General features: G+C 38.3%; 1 protein-coding gene and 1 pseudogene across 1 annotated transcript; both read left to right on the plus strand.

Moving 5' to 3' along the window:
- Positions 1 to 18,792: 18,792 nt before the first annotated feature.
- LOC110585538 (olfactory receptor 4K3-like) lies at positions 18,793 to 19,730 on the plus strand. Its single transcript, XM_044918283.1, is given in 2 exon segments — positions 18,793 to 19,207; positions 19,210 to 19,730. Coding segments are annotated over 2 exon segments (936 nt in total).
- A 492-nt stretch (positions 19,731 to 20,222) lies between these two features.
- LOC110585335 lies at positions 20,223 to 22,572 on the plus strand (annotated as a pseudogene).
- Positions 22,573 to 25,381: the final 2,809 nt, after the last annotated feature.

Consider the following 25,381-nt stretch of genomic DNA (forward strand, 5'->3'; position numbering starts at 1 on the left):
CTCAACTGTGAGCCCCCAGACTGACTTTGCATTTGGTTTGTTAACTTCCTACACCCTCTGTTATCTTGTTTGTTGTGTGGTTTGTCTTGTGTCCTGCTCTGTGTGCTGTGTAAGAAGCCAAGTTTAATCACATGGTGAATTGTCATTGAGTTTGGAATCCTGAACCTGCTTTATAATTGTGATTTAACTTTGCTTTATGATTGACTAAAGCTGACATTGTGGAAAGACACAACTTATGTGTGTGCCTTCATATCGTGTTCATGACAAATATATACCCTGTCTTTATGTAGTTTGTAGTCTAGTTGTGAAGCTAGGCATTAAATAACTAATGACATAACTAGATGATTATAATGGTAATTAGTTATTTGAAGAAAAGAACAAAGGGCTATGAGAATTACAAGAGCTCACAGCAGTGCCATCTGCTGTGATCTGGAAGAAGACATTTGTGCTAAGATCTAACTGGTGAATAGGAATTAAATAAGTGAGGAAGAATAGGAAGAGTGATCTACCCAGAGGAAAGACATGGGAAATACTGTGAAGCATGAAGAAACAGAATAATTTGGAATAAATAAAAGAAGATCAGCAAGGGTCTGATCAAGGTAGAGTCCTCTACCCTGTATAAAGAATTTGGTCAATATCTTAGAAGTGATAGGAAAGCCACTGAAGTAGAACAGTGAAATAATATTAGTACCTTGAAGAGTTGACACTAGCTGCAGAGTAAAGAATGTAACACAGTAACTGAGAGGGAAGAGAGAGATCTATCAGGAGTCTATCAAAAGATCATATCAAATCAACACAGAAAAGATAAGTTTATCAATAAATGGTGTTGACACAACTTACCAAACTTGGTAGAAGTAAATGAAATTCCTTACCATACAACAGTTTATAAAATGCATTTTAATGAATATTTAAGTAATAAAAGAAATAGAAAAATTGAAGAAATATAGGCTTATTTTTAGATAATCCTTTGTGTGAGAAAAATCTTTCTAAGCATATTTCCTCATGTGTAAATCATGCAGAAAAAAATGGACACCTTCAGATTCAAAAAATTAATCTTCTATATAATATTTTTAGAAAAAAAACAAATGTGGGAAAATAGTTGTTAAATATAAACTAAATTTTAAATGAACAAACACATAAAAACTTGGACAGAATACGAAATCTAGTCAACAGATGAAGTATAGTCAAACCCACTAGGAATCAAAGAAATGTAAATAAAACAATATGGATTTGCTATGTAAGAATAAATGAATATCATCAGTGATGCTATGAGGAAACAGTCCCTATTATTCACAGTACAAATTCATATAACTTCTCCAGAACACAATTTCAAAATACATATCAAATATCTTTAAATAGCCTTAGGACTAAAACTTGCATTACAAGAAATTTTTCTTAAAGCAAAAACAACAGATAAGCCAAAATATTTAGCTATTGGGCAAATGTTATACAATTATTTATAAAAAGGAAAAAAAATGGAAATAACCTAAATTCAAATAACAAGGAATTATCTGTAGTATATCTAAGTAGGAAAGGTTTTCAACCTTATATGTACAAAATTATGAAAATTTTAATAATAAATATTTAAAAAGAGCAGTTTACAAAAGAAATGTATAGAAAACATTTTTTTTAAAAAATTAGGCCTGGAAAAACAGAAATAATAAAAGCAATAGATTGTTGCTCTCTGGGTGTGTGTGTGTGTGTGTGTATATATATATATATATATTAGTTTGAACCATATGAATTTGGTATTTTCATAGATAAAAAAATAGTCAAATATCAATTTCACAGGAAGCCAACTAATATATTAATTTTTCCCTTATATGATTTTCTAAACTACTCTTCCTTTTCACAACCAAACATTATTGATGCTTATTCCACCTGTGAATGGAACACCATGGGTCCCCACTTGCACTGTTACCACCAAGCTTTCCTCCAGGCCCCACATCGCTGACAACCATTCTTCTTCATCTCATGACTTCTTCCTGCCACTTCAATCCCCCTGGGCTTCAGCCTGGGCACAACCCTGCATTGCATATGTAAGCGGGATCACCAGGGACACTGTATAGCCAAGAGTAGACTTGAGGGCAGCTAGGTCAAGCAGAAACAGCATCCTGAGGGTTATGGCATGAGCTGGGTATTGTAGCCAAGAGGAAACACTATGGGCGTGATGCTAGGAGGCACTGCCCCAAGGGCCCTTAATGGAGAATAAGGCCAATAACTGGGAAAAATAGATAGGAATTGAACAGAGAAATAGGACACTCACAGAAGTGAATGGCAATGGACGTACTTACAAGGAGCTTCCAGGTGTTTTTATATTTTGACCATGTAATGTGTGGGCCTTAGAAGACACATATTTGAAATGTAGAATGTACAATCCATATAATCACAATTATAGAAGGTGAAGAGAGAATTTAGATTCAGAGATAATGCACTAAAAGGATATTACCAATCATTTTCTCTGAGTAATGAAAATAAATGGGTGATTTTGTTCGTTCTTCTCCTTTTCCTTATTTTTTAAAATTCAGGATTTCTTGACTTAATATCAGCTGACTTCAGCTGACACAGTTCAATGGGAGAAAAGAGGCAATATCGTCATAAAGAATATAGATGATTTATGCTAAAATATGTTAGTGTACTAGCTCCAAAATGTGAGTTCCAATTTAAAAAATAGAAAAATATACAAAAAAGTAACTGACAATTGAAAATTAAACTTATCTAAAGATAGTCAACCTCACCAATAAGTAAGAAAATGCAATTTTTTTTAAAAAGTCTTGTTTTATCATTCTTTCCTAACATATTGGCAAAAAACAAACCCACAAAAAAAAAAAAAAACCTGGAAAAATAAAAAGATAAAGATTAATCCCAGCATGTTCAAAGAAGTCCTTATTATGGAAATTTTTATGCATGATTGGTGAGAGTGGAAATAAATATTTATTAGAATTTAAAATGTCCAAGTATAGCCATGAACAGAGGTGCCTGAGACCCCTAACCCTAAACAGAGGGCTAAATTCATAGTATCAAAACCAAAAGGAAACGGCACAGCTTACTTGCCCAGTGTTGATATATATATTTACATGTTCAGTGCACTAGTATTCAACAGCAATGACAAAGAATTGTAAATAACCAAGATATAAATTAATACCAAATCTTTTAATCAAATTAGATTGTAGCTATATAATGAAACACTATGTGGCCATTAAAAACGATGGCATAGATCTATATAACCTAAAGTGAAAATTTTTGCAGAATAGAATCAATAGCATGATTCTGTGTATATGCACATAAAGACATCTTAAAGAACAAATGCCTAGCTTTTTAGAATTATTAATATAGTAAAATGTGATTGGTTATACATGACTTTAACTTTCTAAAGTCCTTATTTCTGCAATTTAGATACCTTCTACAAAGAATTGGCATTTGTTAATTAAAAACAAAACAAAACATGGATTTTTGAAAATATGACAGTGAAGATTAGATCCAGGGGAGTTCAGGAAAGGTGAAGTAGGAGGATCCTGAGCTCTCCTTGTCCCATGGACTCACCAAGATAACAGCCACATTAACACAACTAACTGAAGATAACCCAAAGATTGGCAGAACAGACTTTCCACAGTTCATCATAGAAAGGAAGCCACATGGAAAAGGGGAGGAAGGGGCAGAGACGTGGCCTGGACTCAAGCTCCTGGGAGACTCACAACAAACAGGAGGGACAGCACAGGCACAGAGAAGTGAGAGGATCAGACACCCCACCAGGCACTCCAGGCACGGGGACCTGCACTGAGATGGTGAGCCCCATAACACTGGCTGTGAAAACAAGTGGAGCTTAACTTCTCCAGTTTTTACAGTCAATGGGGCTTAACTCCAGGTACATTAAAAATCAGATGGCTTAGCTGGGGGAGAGCCTGAGAGCTATAGGAAACTGAGTCCCTGTGCTTAAAGAGCCAGCATAACAAAGATACAGCATAGAAGCAGCAGTTTGAAAAGTGCCTAGGGTACATGGGGTATACTGAAGGAGATCTATTAATGAATCTCAAAATGGTTGGGCACACACAAGGCACACAGGAGACACTCATGAATGAAGGGCCCGGTTCCGGTGAACAGGCATCATATTATAAGGCACCACGGTATCTCTTCTTCATAGAGCAACTACTTTCAAGATCAGGTGACATAGCTGACTTTTCCAATACATAATTCCACTTCTGGGTATTTACCCAAAGAAAATGAAAACATTAATTTGTAAATACATATGCACCCCTATGTATATTGCAGCATTATTTACAATAGCTAAGATATGGAAACTACTCAAGTATCCATCCATAGATAAATAAAGAAGAAGAGGTGTTTTATACATATGTGTGTGGGTTAATAGTCTGCTGTATATATAATGGAAAAATATATATATTCCATTAAAAAGCCATTAAAAAGAATGAGGTCTTACCATTTGCAACAACATGGATGGACCTAGAGGATATAGTGCTGAATGAAACAAGTCAGTCAGAGAAAGATAAATACCATATGGTTTCATTCATATGTGGAATTTAAGAAACAAAACAAAGAAAAAAAGAGAGAAACAGAAAAATAGACTCAAATACAGAGAACAAACTGGTTGCCAAAGGAAAGGTGGGGGGTTGGGTGAAATGAGTAAGGAGACTAAGAGTACATTATGATGAGCACTGAGTAATGTATAGAATTGCTGAATCATTATATTGTATACCAGAAACTAATAAACACTACGTTAAAATTTAAAAATTTTAGAATTAAAAAATTACAAAAGTGAAAGTTCAAGATGCACAGCATGTTAAAAGAAAAATACACAACACAAACATTGAAAAAATGACTTAAAACTTTACTAGTAAGTGATCAACTCTTTTCTTACCAAAAATCAAAACTATCAAATGTAGCAAAAGTTCTCAGTAAAGGGTCCTTCTTGAGGTGCAACCTTTATGTATTTATATTTTTAATACTATCTTTTTCTGGAGATATGTGTGTATGTGTGTGTGTGAGAGAGAGAGAATGGATATATTTTTGATTAAGGATGGAGATGATTTTTAAAAGAGAGGAAAAGGGGGGTGCCTGGGTGGCTTAGTTGGTTAAGCATCCGACTCTTGATTTCAGCTCAGGTCATGATCTCAGGGTCGTGAAATGGAACCTTGTGCCGAGCTCTGCACTGGATGTGGAACCTGCTTAAGAGTCTCTCTCTCTAGGCGCCTAGGTGGCTCAGTCAGTTAAGCATCTGCCTTGCGCTCAGGCCATGATCCCAGAATCTTGGGATCGAGTCCCACATCAGGCTCCCTGTTCAGCGGAGACCCTGCTTCCCTCTGCCCCTCACCCCACTTGTGCTCTTTGTCTCTCTCTCACTCTCTCTCAAATAAATAAATAAAATATTTTTTAAAAAAAGATTCTCTCTCTCCCTCTCTCTCTGCCCTTTCTCCCCCTCCCCTGGTGTTCTCTCACTCTCAAAAAAAAGAGCAAGAAAAGGAGGGAACTGACAAAGATGAAAAAACAAAGAAACAGGAGAAAAGAGAAACAGAAGTAATCAACTGAGAAAGTAAAAGAAAAGAGAGGTCTCTGTGAGAGTCCTCTAATTGGTTACAGTTCTGCTTAAACTCCTTCTATGACCTTTACTCTTGCACAAAAGTGTGGACTCCTTCATATAGGTGATCAGTCCTCTGTCTATCCCCAGCCTCACATCTTGATTCTCCCCTATTCCCACAAAATACTCTCCAATTTTCTTGAACTACTTGAATAACCTTGTTTTTGTTAACATTAGTTTGCTTGTTTGCTATGATTGAACTGATATGTTCCGCTGACTGCTTTTCACAAGAAAGTACAACTCATGTAACACCTCCTCAAAGACAGCTTCCTTCCAGCTGCAACTGACCTTATTCCTTTATGCTCTCATGTCATGCTGTGCAAGCATAATGTTTATGATACTACTTTGACTGTCCTGTATTTCACTTCTACCACATCTATGAGTTCCCTGAACAGATATAATATCTTATTAACAGATCCTGGTCCACAGTAAGTGTTCAATAAATATTTGTGAATGTGTGGATAAATGGATGAATGGATGAATGATCTAATAATAATAGTTTCTTATTATATATTATACTATATTTTTGATCTTGTCCATAAAATGGCTAATTACATGGTCAATGAATGTAATTAAGCATCTGGCAGGATGAATTAATCCCTCATAAACTGCCTGTCACTTCAAGTTTAAGGGGAGGTACATTCAAAGGCTACTGCAAATCCAGAATTGATTTCTGTGCCTATGATGATTTCTTCATCCTCAACTGAAATACTGTAAATTATGCTTTCTTTATTTAAAACTATTAGCAATTACCATATTTTCTTCAGAGAAATCATTTTGGACTTACTTATTGATTTTACTGTGAATTTGGTTTTAAATTCATTAATATTTACTTTTCTATATATTATATTCTGCCATGTTGCATGGGTTTACTATATTATCCATCACTTACATTCTAAAGTTGAAAAAACATTTATATTTGTTCACTCTCACTTGGTTTGTGTTAAAAGTGGAAGAGCTATAAAATTTTCCCTGAGCAATATTTTAGCTACAATCTAAACATACTGATGACTACTGTTATCATTATTATTATGATACAGATTACTTAAAAATTTTAGTTGTGTTTTACTTGACTAAAGGTTGTAAAAAATATATTTTTTGTATTGATTCCATTTAATCTCCTATCTTACCATATAAATTATACTTAAAAAAATCTTTAGCGGTTGCCCTAGACTTAATATACATTTATAACTAATCTAAATGCACTTTCAAATAATACTATACTGCTTCACATGTATTACAGTTACCTTATAACACAATATTCCCAATTCTTCCCTTTGTTCCTTCGTGACACTGTTACCATTCATTCATATGTATGTTATAACCACCCATACATTATTACACCTACTGCTTTAAACAAGGGGTTATCTTTAAATCAGTTAAGAATAAGGAAAAACATTTTATTATATCATTTATTCTTTCTCCAGTGCCCTTCATTTCTTTATGTCTCTCCAAGTTTCTGGGCTATATCATGTTCTTGCTGCCTGAAGAACTTTTTTAAACATTTATTGCAGGATAGCTTTTCTGATAATGGAATCCTCCAAACTTTGTCTGTAAAACTTGTTATTTCTCCTTCACTTTTGAAGGATAATTTCACTGGACATAGAATTTCACTCCACTCTTTTTGCTCGCATGGCTCTAACAAGAAGCTCACTGTGATTGGTATGATGTCCTTTCCAGCTTTTCTTCCTTTCAAGATTTTTCTGTTTGTCTTTTAATTTCTGCAGTTTGTATTTGATATGCCTACATGTGGGGCTTTTGTTTTGTTTTGTATTTATCACTTTTGGTCTTCTCTTGGCTCCCTCGATCTAGAGTTCTTTCATTATTTTTTGACAGTTCTCACCCATTATTACTTCAAGTATTTTTTCTGCTCTGTTCTTTTTTTCTTCTCTCTCTGGCCATCCACTAACACATATAAAACATCTCTTTTTATTGTCCCACAATTTTTGGTTGTTCTCTTCTGCTTTCTTTTTCACTCTCTTTCTCTTTGCATTTCAATTTGGGCATCATCAAGCTCATTCCTTCCTTCCTTGGCTGTGTTGAGGCCAAATTTCTCTAGTACATTTGTTTTATTCTCTCTTGACTTTGGGCTTCCCTAAATATTCTTCCTCAGAGACAGTCTGTGACATGTAATTCTTTCAGCTGTAATCTGTTATTATTATACTGGAGCCCTGATCATGTTGTGGTATACTGCAGGGGCAAGGGAACATTCTATAATTTTCTGGCATTAGATTTCCATACTTTAGTGGGTCTGTGTTTTAGGGTTATTTCTGCAGTTGTGTAGCTCATTTAATTCTTCTGCCTCCTACTTCCTTCCCTGATGCAGCATTTTGAATCTATTTTCTTGAAGCCCTGACCCCTTTTGACTATGCTGGTTGACCCACGAAGACTGGAAAAAAAAAAAAAAAAAAAGGCAAAAAAAAACTTCCTTACCCAGCTGGGAAAAGTTCTCAAGTTGTGCTCTGACAAGGTCCTTTCACTGTCCTTCATTACAGAAAAGGCTCTGAGTATAGTTAACAATGTTCACTTTGCCTTTCACCAGGCATAACCATGAGAAAAGGATTCTTCACAAATCTTTATACTGAGAACCTGGTAGGTTTCTTGGATGTAAAGGCCCCAAAAGTGTGCTGCCCCAAAATGTGGCCCCCAAAAGTCCCCATGCTAGTCCACACTCAAGCCTACAACAAATTACCAAAATTATCAATCAAGTGTCCCTACAACTTCGTAGCTCCAGCTGCTTCTTCTCCACTTAAGCAGGCTTCATTTGGGTCTCTCTGAATATGCCTTTTCTCTCCAGGTTCCAAAGGGGCAGTTCGCCATATGACTTCAGCTATCTTACCAGTACAAAAAAAGGGAAATGATTTTCAGCATTTCAGTTTCTGGTTGTAAAAATGCAAGTGACAACTTATAAGCTCTTTACCTGTCAGAGGGAAACCGGAAGTCTCCTGTACTGTGTTTTTGTTGTACTTTTCAACTTGTCTAATGCCTGATTACAAAGTCATTATTTCTTTTTGCTTTATGAGCTTGTAGTTCTTAACAAGTCTCAAGTTGGCGCCCTTCTGATTGCTATTCATCCTTGAATGTGCCCATTATGTGTGAGCCAAATAGTGGCAGAAAGAGTGGACAGGGAAGAGCTGGTAAAGCAGGAAGCTAAGGAAATCATAAGTGCAAAGCTAACTGAGATTCCAAAAATGAAAACACTGAGGCAAACAACAGCCAGGAAAGGAAATAGAACAAAAAGAGTTCCCCAAGAGTACTTCATTGCATTACAAAGGTTTTTATTTTTTTTCAAGGTTCCTGCAAGCATATACTCCCTCAAAAGCTCCTCTAAACCAGCATCCTTCCCCAGGGGGTACCTCTCATTGGTCTTTCACTTAACATCTGTAAGTCTTGGGAAAGTCACTTACCCTCTTTTTGCCTATTTCTCCTCTGTAAATGAATCTATGTGTTATCATGATTATTATATGAGCTGGTCCCTGGAAAATATGTTGTGGTACACAAGCAAGTGAATAAGCGTTGAATCTTTATGTTCTCAGATTGAGATGGTTATGGACACTAGACATCAGGGCACAAAATGGCTCATGGAGCAAATAAATGTTTTGTTATCTAGACAGGAAAAAATGAATAAAACTCTGGAAGGGAGAAAATGAGACAACAAAGAGGACAGAGAGGGGCAGGGCCAGTAAGGAATAAGAGAAAAAGAAAGAAATGGAGAATTTTATTAATAGCATTTCACATCTAATTTAAATAAAATCAGACTTAAAAACAAACACAAAAGAAAGATAAAAGACAAAATTCTCTAAGGACATATGGTGATATGTATACTCATCATCATTGATGAGAACAGCAACAGAAGGATGCATTGCAAGATTGGTAACGGTTACCTCCCAGAGTGAATGAGATTGGGAGAATACAGATGAAGGGGGCCTTCACTATGCTCCAAATACATCTATTATTAATAGCTGAAATCTTATTAAATTAGATTGCATTCACTGAATGTTTCTTTAGTAAATGAATGAATTAAAAAGTATCCTTTCAGCTGGAGAGGAAAAATGGCGGAGGAGTAGAGGACCCTATTTCAACTACTCCCCAGAATTGAGCTGGATATCTACCAGACCACTCTGAGCACCCACGAAATCAACCTGATGTAAGAAGATCTGGATCTCTACAAGCAGAATATTGCAGGCGGTTGGTTTCAAGGTACAAAGCGGGGAGCCCTGATTCCACAGGCAGATATCAGAGGATAAATGGCAGTGGGAGGGTCCTGGCCATGGGGATCCTACACCGCCAGTGAGCAACAGCCTCGCTCGCTGGGGACAGGGCACAGACTCGCAGACCGGTTGCAGCGGGGAAAGGACTATAGGACAGCCCCTGGGGAGGAACCCAGAGCGGTGGGGTAACACGTGCGAACTGGGTGCGGCTGGCAGTTTTAGAAGCACAAAGGGCAGACACGTGCCCCAACCTGGAGGCAGGACTGGGGGTGCTGCGGAGGGGCGCACAACCCAGGCCGCTACAGTTTATAGCAGCACAGACAGAAATGCAGAGTGTGGCCTGGAGAACTCAGTGAAGAAAAGACTGCGATCTCTCTGCTCTGAGGCAGAGGGTTGGAAATGGTCTCTTCTGCTCTGACTCGCGGAAGAGACGTGGAAAGCTGCCAGGAAAAGCCCCCAGAGGACAAAAGCCCCAAAAATTGATTCCCACTGAGCCCATCACCCACCACAGGGGGGCAGGGCAACTCCGCCCAAACAGGGTTGCCTGAGTAACAGCACTGCAGGCCCCTCCCGCAGAAGACAGTCTGGGAAAACAAGAGGCCAGCAACCCTAAGGTCCCTAGAAAACAGGTGCCTCTTGCTTCAGTTCTGGACAATAATTTGGACTCTATACATTCCCTCAATCACCCATCAACAGAATAACTAGGAGGAGGAACCCCCAAAATAGAAAAGACTCAGAGATGATGACTTATGCTGCAGATTTACAAATGGATGCAGACATAACCAAGATGTCGGAGATGGAATTCAGGCTAGCAATTGTGAAGACAACGGCTAGAATGGAGAAACCAATTAATGGCAACATAGAGTCTCTAAGGGCAGAAATGAAAGCTGAATTGGCAGAACTTAAAAATGCTATCAATGAGATCCAATCTAATCTAGATAATCTAACAGCTAGGGTAACTGAGGCAGAAGAACGAATAAGCGACCTGGAAGACAATATAATAGATAAAAAGGGAAAAGAGGAGGCCAGGGAAAAACAACTCAGAATCCATGAAAATAGAATCAGAGAAATAAGTGACACCATGAAGCGTTCCAATGTCAGAATAATTGGAATCCCGGAGGGAGTGGAGAGAGAAAGAGGACTAGAAGATGTATTTGAGCAAATCGTAGCTGAGAACTTCCCTAATCTGGGGAATGAAACAAACATTCGAGTTCTAGAGGCAGAGAGGACCCCTCCCAAGATCAAGGAAAACAGGCCAACACCCCAGCATGTAATAGTAAAACTTGCAAATCTTAGAACCAAGGAAACCATCTTGAGGACAGTTGGGGGAAGAGATTCCTTATGTACAGAGGGAGGAACATCAGAATAACGTCAAACCTATCCACAGAGACCTGGCAAGCCAGAAAGGCCTGGCAAGACATATTCAGGGTACTAAATGAGAAGAACATGCAGCCAAGAATACTTTATCCGGCAAGGCTTTCACTTAGAATGGATGGAGAGAAGCACAGCTTCCATGAAACGCAGAAACTGAAAGAATATGTGACCACTAAGCCGGCCCTGCAAGAAATATTAAGGGGGGTTCTATAAAAGGAGAAAGACCCCAAGAGTGATATACAACAGAAATTTACAGGGACAATCTATAAAAACATCTTCACAGGAAACATGATGACAATTAATTGATATCTTTCAATAATCACTCTCAACGTGAATGGCCTAAATGCTCCCATAAAACGGCACAGGGTTGCAGATTGGATAAAAAGACAGGACCCATCCATATGCTGTATACAAGAGACTCATTTTGAACCTAAAGATACATCCAGACTGAAAGTGAAGGGATAGAGATCCATCTTCCATGCCAGCGGACCTCAAAAGAAAACTGGGGTAGCAATGCTTATATCAGACAAATTAGATTTTAAAACAAAGTCTGTAATTAGAGACACAAAAGGACACTATATCATTCTAAAAGGGTCTATCCAACAAGAAGATCTAACAATTGTAAATATCTATGCCCCCAACATGGGAGCAGCCATCTACATAAGCCAACTGTTAACCAAAATAAAGAGTCATATTGATAACAATACGTTTATTGTAGGAGACCTCAATACTCCACAGAAGATCAACAAGGAAACACGAGCTTTGAATGATACATTGGACCAGATGGACCTCATAGATATATACAGAACATTCCACCCTAAAAAAGAATACTCATTCTTCTCAAGCGCACACGGAAGTTTCTCTAGAATAGACAACATACTGGGTCAAAAATCAGGTCTCAACCTATGCCAAAAGACTGAGATTATTTTCTGCATATTCTCATTCCATAATGCTTTAAAACTGGAACTCAATCACAAGAAAAAATTTGGCAGAAATTCAAACACTTGGAAGCTAAAGACAACTCTGCTCAAGAATGTTTGGGTCAACCAGGAAATCAAAGAAGAACTTAAACAATTCATGGAAATCAATGAGAATGAAAACACATCGGTCCAAAACCTATGGGATACTGCAAAGGCTGTCCTAAGGGGGAAATACACAGCCATCCAAGCCTCACTCAAAAAATAGAAAAATCTCGAATTCACCAACTAACTCTACACCTTAAAGAACTAGAGAAAAAGCAACAAACGATGCCTAAGCCACGCATTAGAAGAGAAATAATTAAAATTAGAGCAGAAATCAATGAATTAGAAACCAGAAACACAGTAGATCAGATCAACGAAACTAGATGTTGGTTCTTTGAAAGAATTAATAAGATTGATAAACCACTGGCCAGACTTATCCAAAAGAAGAGAGAAAGGACCCAAATTCATAAAATTATGGATGAAAGGGGAGAGATCACAACTAACACCAAGGAAATAGAAACAATTATTAGAAATTATTATCAACAACTATATGCCAATAAACTGAGCCAACTGGATGAAATGGAGGCCTTCCTGGAAACCTATAAGCTGCCAAGACTGAAACAGGAAGAAATTGACAACCTGAATAAGCCAATAACCAGTAACGAGATTGAAGCAGTGATCAAAAACCTCCCAAAAAACAAGATTCCAGGGTCTGATGGATTCCCTGGAGAATTCTAACAAACATTCAAAGAAGAAATAATACCTATTCTACTGAAGCTGTTTCAAAAATTGAAACAGAAGGAAAACTTCCAAACTCATTCTATGAGGCGGGCATTACCTTAATCCCCAAACCAGGCAAAGACCCCATCAAAAAGGAGAATTTCAGACCGATATCCCTGATGAATATTGATTCCAAAATCCTAGCTAATAGGATCCAACAATACATTAAAAGGATCATCCACCACAACCAAGGGGGTTTATCCCCCGGATGCAAGGGTGGTTCAACATTCGCAAATCAATCAATGTGATAGAACACATTAATAAGAGGAGGGAGAAGAACCATATGGTCTTCTCAATTGATGCAGAAAAAGCATTTGACAAAATACAACATCCTTTCCTGATTAAAACTCTTCAGAGTATAGGGATAGAGGGAACATTCCTCAAGTTCATAAAATCCATCTATGAAAAACCCACAGTGAATTTCATCCTCAATGGGGAAAAGCTGAAAGCCTTTCCCTTAAGATCAGGAACATGTCAAGGATGCCCACTCTCACCACTATTGTTCAACATAGTACTAGAAGTCCTAGCAACAGCAATCAGACAACAAAAAGAAATAAAAGGTATTCAAATTGGCAAAGAAGTCAAACTCTCTCTTTTCGCAGACGACATGATACTTTATGTGGAAAACCCAAAAGACTCCACCCCCAAATTACTAGAACTCATACAGCAATTCAGTAATGTGGCAGCATACAAAATCAATGCACAGAAATCAGTTGCTTTCTTATACGCTAACAACGCAACTGTAGAAAGGGAAATTAGAGAAATGATTCCATTTACAATAGCACCAAAAACCATAAGATACCTTGGAATAAACCTAACCAAAGAGGTAAAGGATCTATACTCTAGGAACTACAGAACACTCATGAAAGAAATTGAAGAAGACACAAAAAGATGGAAAAATATTCCATGCTCATGGATCAGAAGAATAAACATTGTTAAAATGTCTATGCTACCCAGAGCAATCTGTACCTTCAATGCCATCCCGATCAAAATTCCAATGACATTTTTCAAAGTGCTGGAACAAACAATCCTAAGATTTGTATGGAATCAGAAAAGACCCCGAATCGTCAAGGACATGTTGAAAAAGAAAAACAAAGCTGGGGGCATCACGTTGCCCGATTTCAAGCTATATTACAAAGCTGTGATCACCAAGACAGCATGGTACTGGCACAAAAACAGACATACAGACCAATGGAACAGAATAGAGAACCCAGATATGGACCCTCAACTCTATGGTCAAATAATCTTTGACAAAGCAGGAAAAAACATGCAATGGAAAAAAGACAGTCTCTTCAATAAATGGTGCTGGGAAAATTGGACAGCCACATACAGAAGAATGAAACTGGTCCATTCTCTAACACCATACACAAAGATAAACTTAAAGTGGATGAAAGACCTCAATGTGAGACAGGAATCCATCAAAATCCTAGAGAAGAACATAGGCAGTAACCTCTTTGTCATCGGCCACAGCAACTTCTTTCAAGATACATTTCCAAAAGCTAGTGAAACAAAAGCAAAAATGAACTTTTGGGACTTCATCAAGATAAAAAGCTTCTGCACAGCAAAGGAAACAGTCAACAAAACAAAGAGGCAACCCACAGAATGGGAGAAGATATTTGCAAATGAGACTACAGATAAAAGGCTGATATCCAAAATCTATAAAGAACTTCTCAAACTCAACACCCAAAAAACAAGTAAGTCAAAAAGTGGGCAGAAGATATGAAAAGACACTTCTCTGAAGAAGACATACAAATGGCTAACAGACACATGAAAAAATGTTCATCATCATTAGCCATCAGGGAAATTCAAATCAAAACCACATTGAGATACCACCTTGCACCAGTTAGAATGGCAAAAATGGACAGGGAAAGAAACAAATGTTGGCGAGGTTGTGGAGAAACGGGAACCCTCTTACACTGTTGGTGGGAATGCAAGTTGGTATAGCCACTTTGGAAAACAGTGTGGAGGTTCCTTAAAAAATTAAAAACAGAGCTACCCAATGACCCAGCAATTGCACTCCTGGGTATTTACCCCAAAGACACAGATGGAGTGAAAAGAAGGGCCACATGCACCCCAATGTTCATAGCAGCAATGTCCGCAATAGCCAAACTGTGGAAAGAGCCAAGATGCCCTTCAACAGATGAATGGATAAAGAAGATGTGGTCCATATATACAATGGAATATTACTCAGCCATCAGAAAAGATGAATACCCAACTTTTACATCAATATGGATGGGACTGGAGGAGATTATGCTAAGTGACATAAGTCAAGCAGAGAAAGTCAATTATCATATGGTTTCACTTATTTGTGGAACATAAGGAATAGCATGGAGGACATTAGGAGAAGGAAGGGAGGGATGAAGGGAGGGAAACTGGAGGGAGAGATGAACCATGGGAAACTGTGGGAAACTCTGAGAAACAGACAGGGTTTTAGAGGGGAGGGGGGTGGGGGGATGGGTTGGCCCAGTGATGGGTATTAGGGAGGGCACGTATTGCATGGAGAACTGTGTGTTCTATGAAAACAATGGATCGTGGATCACTACATCCAAAACTAGTAATGTACTCTATGGTGATTAACATAACATAATAAAATTTTTTTAAAAAGTATCCTTTCATTATCTTTCCATCCCTTAGAGAAATGCCTCTAATGTGTTTTATACTCAAACTGTTAATATTCAGGACCCGGCTCAAGGAAGGACTGTGAAGGCTGAGACTTAATACCCCTCTGAAATCCAGGGAAGCAAGGTTCAAGTAGGCCCTTAAATCATGTGCATAGTTGCAACATGCCAAGGATGACTAGTTGCTACCTGCCCACCTACATAACTCATCTGGCTTCTGGTGGGACTGGAACTGACATCTTAGTTCATTTTATGACATGGTAAATACAGAGCAAAAGAAAGAAAGTTATAGCCCCCTAATAAAGTAATTAAACATTTTGAACTTCCTTCTCTTGTATTTTTACTTGTATTTAACTGGACTAACTTGGATCTAGCTTTGAAAAGGGTGGATTATTGCATGATGCTTTCAATGCCCAGCTTTTCCTCAGGGAAAGTTGGAAGCTAAGGATCCCCTTGAGCATGCTAGCCCTTCCAAATACTTGGCTCTATTTAAACCACAGAGATGGAAAGCCTCCAAGCTCAGAGGCTACTCCTTACACTGTATACTTGACACACTGAGGAGGACACAATCCTCCAATACTGCTCACGGCAGAAAATTAGCTGGACTTCATTTCACATACGGTAGACTCTAGAGTAAGCCCTCTCAGTAAGCAAGCATCTGGTTTCAGAGGTGATCTGTGTAAGGTAAGTACATCCCAGATCACTAATGTCTGAACTCACACATTTAATGTCTTCCCCCTCTTTTAAGACTAAATTCTTTCTTTCCCCCTGAAGCATTTTTTCCCATACCTATCCATAGTGTTTAGAGTTCTGAACGTGTTATTCAGTGAATGTCTTATGGGAGAGAGTATGGGTTTTCTCTCCCAAATAATCCCTGGGACTTCTGAATTCCTAACAGCATTTCACACACTAACAAAAGCACTGCCTATCTACCTTCTTAGATGCTCCCAGATGTCCAGGTTGGGGAAGACTGGTTCTCAAAAACCTTCCAACTTATCTTGGTATTTTCTAATCCTTTTGGATTTTACATGTTTTACCTTTCCTCAAGGTAGCAAACGGAGAAATGCTTTAGGAAAAAATTAATAGGCCAAAGTGCCTAAAATTTAAAATCAAACAATGAAACTGAATTGATTTTAATGTGAACCTATATATCTCATGCCTATCGTTATTAGCCATTTACAATTATTCATGTCTCTGTTACCTTTTCATTGAACAAAATGTCCTACTTCAGAAATCTTACTTGTTCTATAAAAATTTTTAAAAAATAAATCCTATTTATTTTCTTAGTCTTGTGAAAATCAAGGTTTCCACCAGAAGCAATTTTCTAGTAGGAAATTACATTAGAAGTTTGGAAACAGACAGACCTGTTAATAGTCTACTTTATTATTTTTTATTTTACAACATGGAAAATAGATAATTTGTGTATCTACGTACATAGTTTGTGAAGTTGTGAGGTTCACATTAAATATACTTACCGAGAAATAAATACATAAAACAAAATAAAATAATTAGAATTCAATAGTGAGATGATAGTCACAAAGACATCACATCCACATGTTGATCTTTATTAAAAAAATAAAGTCTTGCATTTTTTGAGTAAAAAAACAAAACAAACAAAAAAACTTAGAAGAAGAAAAAGCAAAGCCCAATTGGAAAAATGAAAAAAGAAAAAAAAAGGAGTATGCAGTTCAAAGAAAAGGCGAGGTAATTAATCCTTAAAAATAGGGAAAACACTTAATCTCACAATAAGAAATTAAAACTAAATTTGGTTGCCATTTCTCATCATCATTTGACAATAACATTGCATTGGAGAGGCTGGGAAAAAATGCAATTCTTACATTGCTGGTTGAAATACAAAAATGCTCTAAGCCTTATGGAAGGAATACAAACAGAAAAATGAAAAGCAAAACAGATAAAGCTTTTAAGGTGCTTAATATTGACTTGGTACATAAGAAGAGCTACTTAGTCAACTCTATAATACGAACTTTAGAGCCTGAAAAAAAAATAGCACACTAGAAAGTTACAGAAATGAAGAGAACAAAAGAAAGAATAGAAAAAAAGAAGAAAGGAAGGAGAAAAAGACTTGGTCTCCTGGTTTATAGAAAACAGTAAATATATGTATTTCCACAGAGGTCAATTTGAAAAGTATAAGTCAATAGTGTAAGTACAAATGAACCTAGAATTTATATTCTCTCCCATGAAGAACAGTCAGGAATAAAAGCAGCTTTCATAAATCTGTCATTTAATGCAATCTCAGAAAAGAAATCTCTGTTACCAAGGAGAACCAAGGACCAGTCAAGGTATGTTCATAAATGATGTGATCAGGCCAAGGAACAGTAGAAATATCCTTTCAAGGGGAGATTCCAAATGCAGAGAAATACTGGATATTAAAATGGGTAGTGAGCATGTGAGGTCTCTTTGGAACACAAATACCTTTTCTCAAGTTATTTGATGAACAGTTTTCCCCAGAGTTTCTGAAACTTTGGTTCAGGTCAGTCTGCTAACACATATCCACTTAGCAATAGATTTGTTTCTGAGAAGCATGTTTTGTATGAGAAAGGTAGTATTCATTTATTGCCCTGGAGGAATAGAACCTCTAAATATATCTTAAAGCTATGCATTCTCCCTGCAGAAGAGGTAGATTCAAGCCTTGGAGAAATTATTTCTGTAATACATTACTATTGACATTTTTAATCAATTCTCCTTAAAATAATAATTCTGATTATTAATCAGAATTAATTTAATACAATAAAATAATAATTCTGATTATTCATTTTTGATTCCCATAACAACTATACTTCTGATAGGTAAGGTTTTTGACTACCCTTCTTTACTTAGCTCCCCATCTTGACTATAAGACTGTGTCTACCAGGGCGCCTGGGTGGCTCAGTCGTTAAGCGTCTACCTTTGGCTCGGGTCATGATCCCAGGGTCCTGGGATCGAGCCCCATGTCGGGCTCCATGCTCAGCAGGAAGCCTGCTTCTCCCTCTCCTACTCCCCTTGCTTGAGTTCCCTCTCTCGCTCTCTGTCAAATAAATAAATAAAATCTTAAAAAAAAAAGACTGTGTCTACCTATAAATTCAAGAAAACTTTATTTTCAATTTTCAGCTACTACAATGGTAAGATTTGAATTTTGCCCATGAGTAGGACTTATCTGCTCTCTAGTACCTGAGCATTAATGAGGTTCTTCTTTCCATTCTAGAAGTTCTTAGTTCATCTCTTTCTTTGGGCTGCATTAGAACACCATGTACTAAATGGAGGAAGCAAATCAGTCTGTAGTGTCTGAGTTCATTTTTCGTGGACTTTGTGATTCAAGGGAGCTCCAGACCTTCCTCTTACTGCCTTTTTCTATGCTCTACCTGCTGACTGTTGTGGGCAACCTCCTTGTCATGCTCTTATTCATCACGGATCCTCATCTCCATTCTCCAATGTACTTCCTCTTAGCCAACCTCTCATTTGTGGACTTCTGCCTTTCCTCAGTAACTACCCCTAAACTGACCACAGACTTCCTAAAGGATAATAAGACCATCTCCTTTGGCAGCTGCATGACCCAGATCTTCGGTGTGCATTTTTTTGCAGGGGGAGAGATGGTACTGCTGGTGACAATGGCCTATGATCGTTATGTGGCCATCTGCAAGCCACTCCATTACTCTAGCATCATGGACAGACAAAGTGCATCTGGCTAGTTTTGATATCATGGATCATTGGCTTTGTGCATGCCATGAGCCAACTAGCCATGATTTTAGAGCTGCCCTTCTGTGGACCCAGAATAGTGAACAGTTTTTTCTGTGATATCCCTTTGGTGATTAAACTGGCCTGCATGGATACATATACTCTGGGAATGTTGATAAATGCTGACAGCGGGATCTTGGCAACAACTTGCTTCATTCTCTTACTGATCTCCTACACCTATATCCTAGTGACTGTTCGCCTTCACTCTAAGGATGGAGCATCAAAGGCACTCTCTACCTGTACTTCCCACATCACAGTGGTGCTGCTATTCTTTGGACCCTGCATCTTCATCTATCTGTGGCCACTCAACATTACTTGGGTGGACAAGTTTCTGGCTGTGTTTTACACAGTAATCACACCTCTCCTGAATCCAGCCATTTATACACTGAGAAATAAAGAGATTAGGAATGCCATAAAGAGACTGACAAATCAGCATATGGATTCACAGGATAATTTTTAGTTTTCTCATGTAATCAGAAAATGCATCCCAATTTGGCCATGTTTTGACCTAAAAACTAAACTGGAAATGTGACTTATTCATATCTATAAGATTGAAGTATTCCCAGATACATGGTTTGTGTTTATTCCATTATAAAAATATGTTCAAAAATCCAACACTTGGGATGCCTGGTTGGCTCAGTCAGTTAAGCGTCTGATTCTTGATTTTGGCTCAGGTCACAATTTCAGGGTCCTGGGATCCAGCCCTGCATGGGGGTCCTTGCTCACCATGGAATCTGCTTGAGGATTCTCTCTTCCTCCATACCTCCCCCCCACCCCCACGACTGTCTGTCTCACATAAATGAATAAAACTTTTTAAAAAATCCAACACTTGGCCCCTCCCCCCGGCGCGCCGGCCGGCCGGCCTGGCTCCCCTCCCCGGCCCCGACGGGCGGGCGGGCTGCCCTGAGGAGGCGGGGAGGGGAGGGCTGGGCCGGCCAGCGGGTGGGCAACGATGCCGAACTTCTGCGCTGCCCCCAACTGCACCAGGAAGAGTACGCAGTCGGACCTGGCCTTTTTCAGGTTCCCGCGGGATCCGGCCAGATGCCAGAAGTGGGTGGAGAATTGTAGGAGAGCAGACGTAGAAGATAAAACACCTGATCAACTAAATAAACATTATCGATTATGTGCCAAACACTTTGAGACCTCTATGATCTGTAGAACTAGTCCTTATAGGACAGTTCTTCGAGATAATGCAATACCAACAATATTTGATCTTACCAGTCATTTGAACAATCCACATAGTAGACACAGAAAACGAATAAAAGAATTGAGTGAAGATGAAATCAGGACACTGAAACAGAAAAAAATTGATGAAACTTCTGAACAGGAACCAAAACATAAAGAAATAAATAACAGCAATGCTCAGAATCTCAGTGCAAAAGAAGGGGGTGAAGAACAGGATGAAGACATTTTACCTTTAACCCTTGAAGAGAAAGAAAACAAAGAATACTTAAAATCTTTATTTGAAATTTTGATTCTTATGGGAAAACAAAACATCCCTCTGGATGGGCATGAAACTGATGAAATCCCAGAGGGTCTGTTTACTCCGGATAACTTCCAAGCACTGCTGGAGTGCCGGATAAATTCTGGTGACGAGGTTCTGAGAAAGCGCTTTGAGACAACAGCAGTTAACACATTGTTCTGCTCGAAAACAGCAGAAACAGATGCTAGACATCTGTGAGAGCTGCATTCGGGAGGAGACCCTCAGGGAAGTGAGAGACTCCCACTTCTTTTCCATCATCACTGATGACGTAGTGGACATAGCAGGGAAAGAACACTTGCCTGTGTTGGTGAGGTTTGTTGATGAATCTCATAACCTGAGAGAGGAATTTGTGGGCTTCTTGCCTTATGAAGCTGATGCAGAAATTTTGGCTGTAAAATTTCACACTACGATAACTGAGAAGTGGGGGTTAAACATGGAGTATTGTCGTGGCCAGGCTTACATTGTGTCCAGTGGATTTTCTTCCAAAATGAAAGTCGTTGCTTCTAGACTTTTAGAGAAATATCCCCAAGCTGTCTACACACTTTGCTCTTCCTGTGCCTTAAATATATGGTTGGCAAAATCAGTGCCTGTTGTGGGAGTATCTGTTGCGTTAGGAACAACTGAGGAAGTTTATTCTTTCTTCCATCGATCTCCACAATTGCTTTTGGAGCTTGACAATGTAATTTCTGTCCTCTTTCAGAACAATGAGGAAAAGGGTAAAGAACTGAAGGAAATCTGCCATTCTCAGTGGACAGGCAGGCATGATGCTTTTGAAATTTTAGTGGACCTCCTACAAGCACTTGTTTTATGTTTAGATGGTATAAATAGTGATACAAATATTAGATGGAATAACTATATAGCTGGTCGAGCTTTTGTGCTCTGTAGTGCAGTAACAGATTTTGATTTCATCGTTACCATTGTTGTTCTTAAAAATGTTTTATCTTTTACAAGAGCCTTTGGGAAAAACCTTCAAGGGCAAACCTCTGATGTCTTCTTTGCAGCCAGTAGCTTGACTGCAGTGCTGCATTCACTAAATGAAGTGATGGAAAATATTGAAGTTTATCATGAATTTTGGTTTGAAGAAGCCACAAATTTGGCAACTAAGCTTGATGTTCAGATGAAACTCCCTGGGAAATTCCACAGAGCCCAGCAAGGTAACCTGGAATCTCAGCTCACTTCTGAGAGTTACTATAAAGAAACTCTAAGTGTTCCAACAGTGGAACACATTATTCAGGAACTGAAAGATATATTCTCAGAACAGCACCTCAAAGCTCTTAAATGCTTATCTCTTGTACCCTCTGTCATGGGACAGCTCAAATTTAATACATCGGAGGAGCACCATGCTGACATGTACAGAAGTGACTTGCCCAATCCCGACACACTCTCAGCTGAGCTGCATTGCTGGAGAATCAAGTGGAAACACAGAGGGAAAGATATAGAGCTTCCATCCACCATTTATGAAGCCCTGCATCTACCAGACATCAAGTTTTTTCCTAATGTTTATGCATTGCTAAAAGTCCTATGTATTCTTCCTGTGATGAAGGTTGAGAATGAACACTATGAAAATGGGCGAAAGCGTCTCAAAGCATACCTGAGGAACACTTTGACAGACCAAAGGTCAAGTAACTTGGCTTTGCTTAACATAAATTTTGATATAAAACATGATCTGAATTTAATGGTGGACACATATATCAAACTCTATACAACTAAGTCAGAGCTTCCTACAGATAACTCAGAAACCATTGAAAATACCTAAAAGACTTTTAAAGTAGGCTTTCTCTTATGTTTGATATTTGGAAAAATCTGTAAGAAATTTGAAAACATCCTACAGAAAAGCTGTCAGGTGTATGTAGGCCACTTAATCACTGAATATCTTGACCTGTCGACCTCTCATTGAGTACATTAGCCATTGATAATCTGCCAATTTAAATGGCCCCTGTTTAAACTCTGATGCTTTGGAGACATACCTGTTCCAGAAGATAGCATTGAAAGTGCCACATTACACTTCTGTGGGATCTCTGCTAATGGCACTTGGGAATTGTTTTAGTTAAGTCATTTTAGATAAAACATTTATTGTCACTGGATCCAATTGTCTGGTATTGAGTTATCCGTTCTTAGAAGATAAAGATTTTGAAGAGGTATGGGAAGAAGGAGTACATTTTATAAAATGTTACAATGAAGCTCAGAGTGACCTTTGAATAGTAGGAGTATTAGTATGTTAAAAATCTGTAATGGACAGTTAAGGGAGTTACCAGAAAGAGACAGAGAGAGAGAAACACGTGAGCTTGCCAGGCAAGGATTGCAGTAGAGATTTTGTCTTTATCAAATAAACTTAAAGGAACAAGTTACAGTTAAAGTTTGAATGGGAGAGCCTGCCATTGTTGTTCCACATTGGATTGTTGCTGTTTACATTCCTTTGTTGAGCCTACATCTTCATAAGCTCTTTAGCAAGTGTATGTAGAACACCTACGTCTTCATAAGCTTTTTAGCAGGTATATGTTGAACGCCTCTATTCATGGTCAAGACAGGATCAGAGGCCATGGATACTGACAACTGATTTGTCTGTTCTCCTCTTTTTCCATGACTATATCTACTGCCTCGTCTTGATTTATAAACAAAACCTGGAAAACCTACAAAAATAAGTGTTTTGTGGTTTATCTAGGAATAATACAGAAAATATTGCTGTTATTTTTGGTGGAGAAAATCAATTTTGTATAGTTTATTTCAACCTAAATAAAATGTGAATTTTGTTTAAAAAAAAAAATCCAACACTTGTATTCTTACCACTTGGAGAGGATAATAAGTGATAATCATAATTTGCATAATTGTTACTGTCTTTGCTTATTAAGTGGTTTGTGAAGACTGAAAACACCGTTTAAGTATATATAACCCAGGAACATCCTTTTTCTCTTTTTCCCCAAAACACACATTCCTTTGTCTCTAGAACTCCATATAGAATAATTTTAGGTATTAAAATTCCAAGTGGCATTTTTTAGTTTATATTCACTCTATATTTAAGCTTTCATATTTTTCAAATGCCAATTTAGTATTACTCAAATTCTAAGTGGAATTAGCAGTTAAGAGTGTGTAGTAGGAGTCCAAGATGGCAGAGGAGTAAGAGACCTTATTTTCCTCTGGTCCAGGAATTCAGCTAGATAGCTATCAAATCATTCTGAACACTTGCGAACCCCACCATAGATCTAAGAAAATTGCTGCAAGTCTAGAAATTGAAAAGGGACCACTTTCTGCAAGGTAGGAGGTATGAAGGGAATCCGAGATGATGGATGGGAAGATAAATCACAGTGGCAGGGAGCCTACATAAGTTGGCTACCACAAAGTGATACAGCAGAAGAGCACAAAATCAGAACTTTTAGAAATCAGCTCCAGTGAGGGATATTCTTGTCTGAGGGTGCTCAGGTGGTGAAGTGGGGCAGAATACTAGGTGGGAAAGTGTGGTCTCAGGATCCTTAGGGTCACAGGAAGACCAGGGGTGCCTGAGTGCAGCAGAGCTCCAGGCATCGGAGTGGGGAAGCCATCTGAGGGCTCTCAGCTCAGGGTTGCAATATACCATGAACCATGGCACTGTTGGGTGACCACTCTCCTACCAGGGGCCCAACAAGCGGGTGCAGAACTGGCAAGATCCCCCTTCCTCCCCTGGGAGGAGCAATGGAGGGGTGTGCTGCAGGAGGGGAATGCTGCAGGAGTCTGCAGGGTTTGGAGACTCAAAACAGGGTCGAGTGCCTGTGAGAGAAACACTTGGTCACAGGCCAGGTGAGCAGGGAGTGAGAAGGGAGACCAGGGAGACAGGAGTGATTGACTGTTTTTCCCTAGGGCGCACTGAAGATTGGAGCACAGGGCTTTCAGCTCCTGTCTGAAGATTGGGAGGCCACCATTTTCATTCTAGCCTCTAAAGCAATGTGGAAAGCCCTCAGGGAACAAAACCCACATAGAGCAATCTGGAGCAGCTTATTTAGCCTGCCCCTGGCAAGGGCGGTGCAATTCTGCCCTGGGCAAAGACACTTGAGAATCAATGCAACTGGCCCGTTCCCCAGAAGATCAGCAAGAACATCAGGCTGAGACCAAGTTTACTGATCATAGAGAACTGCAAAATTCCAGCACTAGGGGAAAACAGTATATAGAATTCATGTTTTTTCTTCTCCCACAATTCTTTAGTCTTTCCATTTAAATTTTTTTCTCTTCCATTACTCTACCAAATTTTGTATTTTTTCAACTTTTTAAAGATTTTCTTAAATTTCATTTTTACAGTTACATTCTATACTTTCATTGTATTTAATTTTACTTTTGCATATATATAAGTTTTTCTTTCTTTACAATTTTGGAATGCAGTTTTTTCTAACAAAAAGGCCAAAATAGACCCAGAGTCTAGTGTATGGCTCTGTTCTTTTCACCTGTCTAATCATATTCACTCTTTCTTTCTTTTTCTACCTTTCTTTTTGTTAAAGCCATTTAAATATTCATCTTTACAGTTACATTCTATCCATTCATTGTATTCAATTTTAATTTTGTATATATATATCAGTTTTTCTTTTTTCACCATTTTGAGTTGTAGTTTCTTCTAACAAACCCACCAAAATACACTCAGGATATAGTGTATTGCTTTGTTCTGT

This window comes from Neomonachus schauinslandi, chromosome 9, assembly GCF_002201575.2.
Source record: "Neomonachus schauinslandi chromosome 9, ASM220157v2, whole genome shotgun sequence".
Classification (NCBI taxonomy): Eukaryota; Metazoa; Chordata; class Mammalia; order Carnivora; family Phocidae; genus Neomonachus; species Neomonachus schauinslandi.